Source organism: Coptis chinensis, chromosome 2 (genome assembly GCF_015680905.1).
Source record: "Coptis chinensis isolate HL-2020 chromosome 2, ASM1568090v1, whole genome shotgun sequence".
In the NCBI taxonomy this organism is placed as follows: domain Eukaryota; kingdom Viridiplantae; phylum Streptophyta; class Magnoliopsida; order Ranunculales; family Ranunculaceae; genus Coptis; species Coptis chinensis.
The window spans coordinates 111996620-111999501 of NC_141457.1; the positions used below are offsets into that span (position 1 = coordinate 111996620).

The 2882-nt window shown below is 41.3% G+C and overlaps 1 protein-coding gene across 1 annotated transcript; it reads right to left on the reverse strand.

The window, feature by feature from the left end:
- Positions 1 to 1019: 1019 nt before the first annotated feature.
- LOC147520716 (uncharacterized) lies at positions 1020 to 1613 on the reverse strand. The gene has a single exon (XM_086594319.1). It carries the CDS (start codon positions 1611 to 1613, stop codon positions 1020 to 1022), a length of 594 nt encoding a protein of 197 aa, XP_086450445.1.
- Between the last annotated feature and the right edge of the window lie 1269 nt (positions 1614 to 2882).

Sequence of the window (2882 nt, forward strand, 5' to 3'; positions counted from 1 at the left end):
AAAAAATATCTACTCTTACTGAAAGACATGGTTCTTGTCGGACCACATATATCGGCATGGACAACTTCCAAAGGCATCTTGGCTCTCCACGCCTTTCCAACTGGAAATGGTAAGCGGTGTTGCTTCCCGTAAATACACCCTTCACACACATGATCAAGACTGGAAATAGAAGGCAAACCAAACACCATATCTTTCTGACATAACAATTTCAGCCCATTGAAGTGTAAATGCCCATAGCGTAAATGCCATAATTTTGAATCATCATTAGCGCAGACAACTAAGACACAATCATCAAAACAAGAAATCTCAAGAGGAAACATCTTGTTCTTGGTCATGGGAATTTTTATAAGAGGGATATTAGACCTATGTTTTCTAATTTCACACATAGCATCATCAAACATAACAGAGTACCCTCGTTGAATCAACTGTCCTACGCTTAGCAAGTTATGAGCTAGACCAGGGATATAGTAAACATCATGAATTAGTCGTTCAATACCTGATTTAGCCATAACAACTATAGTCCCCTTGCCTTCGATTTGTACTGCTTTATCATTGCCAAGCCGAACTTGTAACTTTACAGATTCATCAAGATTGCGGAACATACTTCTATCCCCTGTCATATGATTGCTACAACCGCTATCTAGGAACCATATATCACTCTTACTTTCTTGAGAGTCTAGACAGGTCAGAAAAAGATTACCGTCTTCTCGGTTGTCTTCAATGAAATTGGCTTGTTGCTGAACTTTTTGTGGGCAATATACTGATATGTGCCCATACTGATTGCACGTATAGCATTGCCTCCCTTGATGGTTCTGCCTTTGGTTGCCTTTATCACCATATTGGTTTCCGCCATTATGGTTGCCTCTACCGATACCAAATCTGCCTCTTCCTCTACCGCGACCACGATAGCCTCCTCTGCCTCGACCTCGTCCTCGACTACATGAACCTTCTTCTTTGTTAGAAAAATCAACTTTGGTTTGAAACGCATGCTCAACACTCTTCTCTGCAGACCTGTTCATTCAATCTTCATGCGCTAAAAGAGATCCCATCAAGTCATTCAAGGAATAGTTATCTAAATCCTTAGACTCCTCAATAGCAGTAACTACATGATCCCACTTTGAAGGAAGACTTCTCAAAATCTTTTCAACAACCTTCTTATCTGAGATTGTTTCTCCAAAAGTTTTCATTTGATTTACTATGACAAAAACTCTACAAATGAAATCTTGCACAGATTCATTACCTTTCATAAGGAGAGTTTCAAACTCCCTACGAAAAGTTTGAAGTTTTACCATTGTTACCTTGCTGTCCCCATGGAACTCTTGCTTTAAAATTCTCCATGCTTCCTTCGACTTGATTGCACTTGCAAGGCGAGGAAAGATCGGTCTCATCACGACTTGTTGTAACACTAGTAGAGCCTTCGCATCCTTCTTGCGATGCTCCTTTGCATCAGCTCCCATCTCTGCATAACCACTTTCAACAATCTCCCAAAGGTCTTGAGAGATGAAAAAGGTCTTCATCTTAATGCTCCAGAATTCGTACTTCTCTCCACTAAAGATCGGAACTAGAGAGTGAGAATGTGAGACATTAAGAGAATTGACACCATTTGACGCCATGGATACTGCCATGCTTCTCTATGAAGATTTGCTATAGCAACTAATCTCCAAAAAATGGTGATTCGCCCAACCTAAATCGAACCTTGCTCTGATACCAAAACTGTTGGAATAATGCAGTAGAAAGCTAAAGAACAAGTACAAAAGCGAGAGAATAGACGCAAGTGTTACTTGAATTCTAAAAACTAAAAGACTTCGATCCTTACATTGTCTTGACTCTCTCTCGACTTATTTATAAGAGAAGCATAGCCTACGTGGGCTATACTTGTACAACAACCTAAGACTCCTTAAGACTAGCACAACTCCCTCAAGTATAGCTAATGGACTCTAAACCACTCAAACACTACGACCAATTACATAGACCACTTGGACTACTAACTTGCAGACACTAACATTTAGACTACTAACTTGCAAACACTAAACCAACTTGTTTTACATCAATTCTTATCAATTCCAACGTAAGGAGTCAAAACTTTTTTCGCTTAGCCTGTTTGGTGCGGACGGCAGTTTGCTTCTTTTGTTGCGTTAAACTTTTATTATTTAACTGGTTATTTCCGGTTTATGTTTGTGCGGGCTTTGGCGATGGGGTGCCCAAGACTCAATATTGTGCCCAACATAAATACAGGTCCCAAATTGAGCCGGGCTCTACCCAACACAAAATGGGGTCTGTCAATAATAAGACCCCTAATCACTATAAATAGGAGCAGATCCAAAATTGCCACTCAAGAGGGGCTGCTACAACTAACATACACTACAAATATATTTTTTGGGGTGAATTATACACTATTATAATTAGTATGTTTTTTTTCCCGACGGAAAAGTTGGGTGTACGCAGCCCACCCCTAGAGCTCTCGATTGGTTCTACTTGTTAGGACCAAACTCCATCGACAACTTCGAAAAGCTCATTGACCAGTTCGCCAGCCAGTACATCCACAAAAGACGTAAGACAGCCGACCTCAATTCGCTCTTCCAATTGTCTCAAAAGAGCGACGAACCAATTCGCACATTCCTAGGACGTTTCAAGACAGAGCTACTGTCCATGGAGAGCGGTCTCAAGGAGTCGTTCGTTATAGTAGCCTTCTCAAATGCGATCAGGAAAAACACTACTGATCTCTCCAGGTCGCTCATGAAAGAGCACCCTGAAACATTGGCCGAACTGTACGCACGCGTGGAGAAGTACATTAAGCTCGCTGAAAGCATTGAAAAAGAAAGGCTAAAGGCCACAGGCGAGGTCGCTGCGATCTCAGATAATGCCCCGTCCTCCAACAAGCG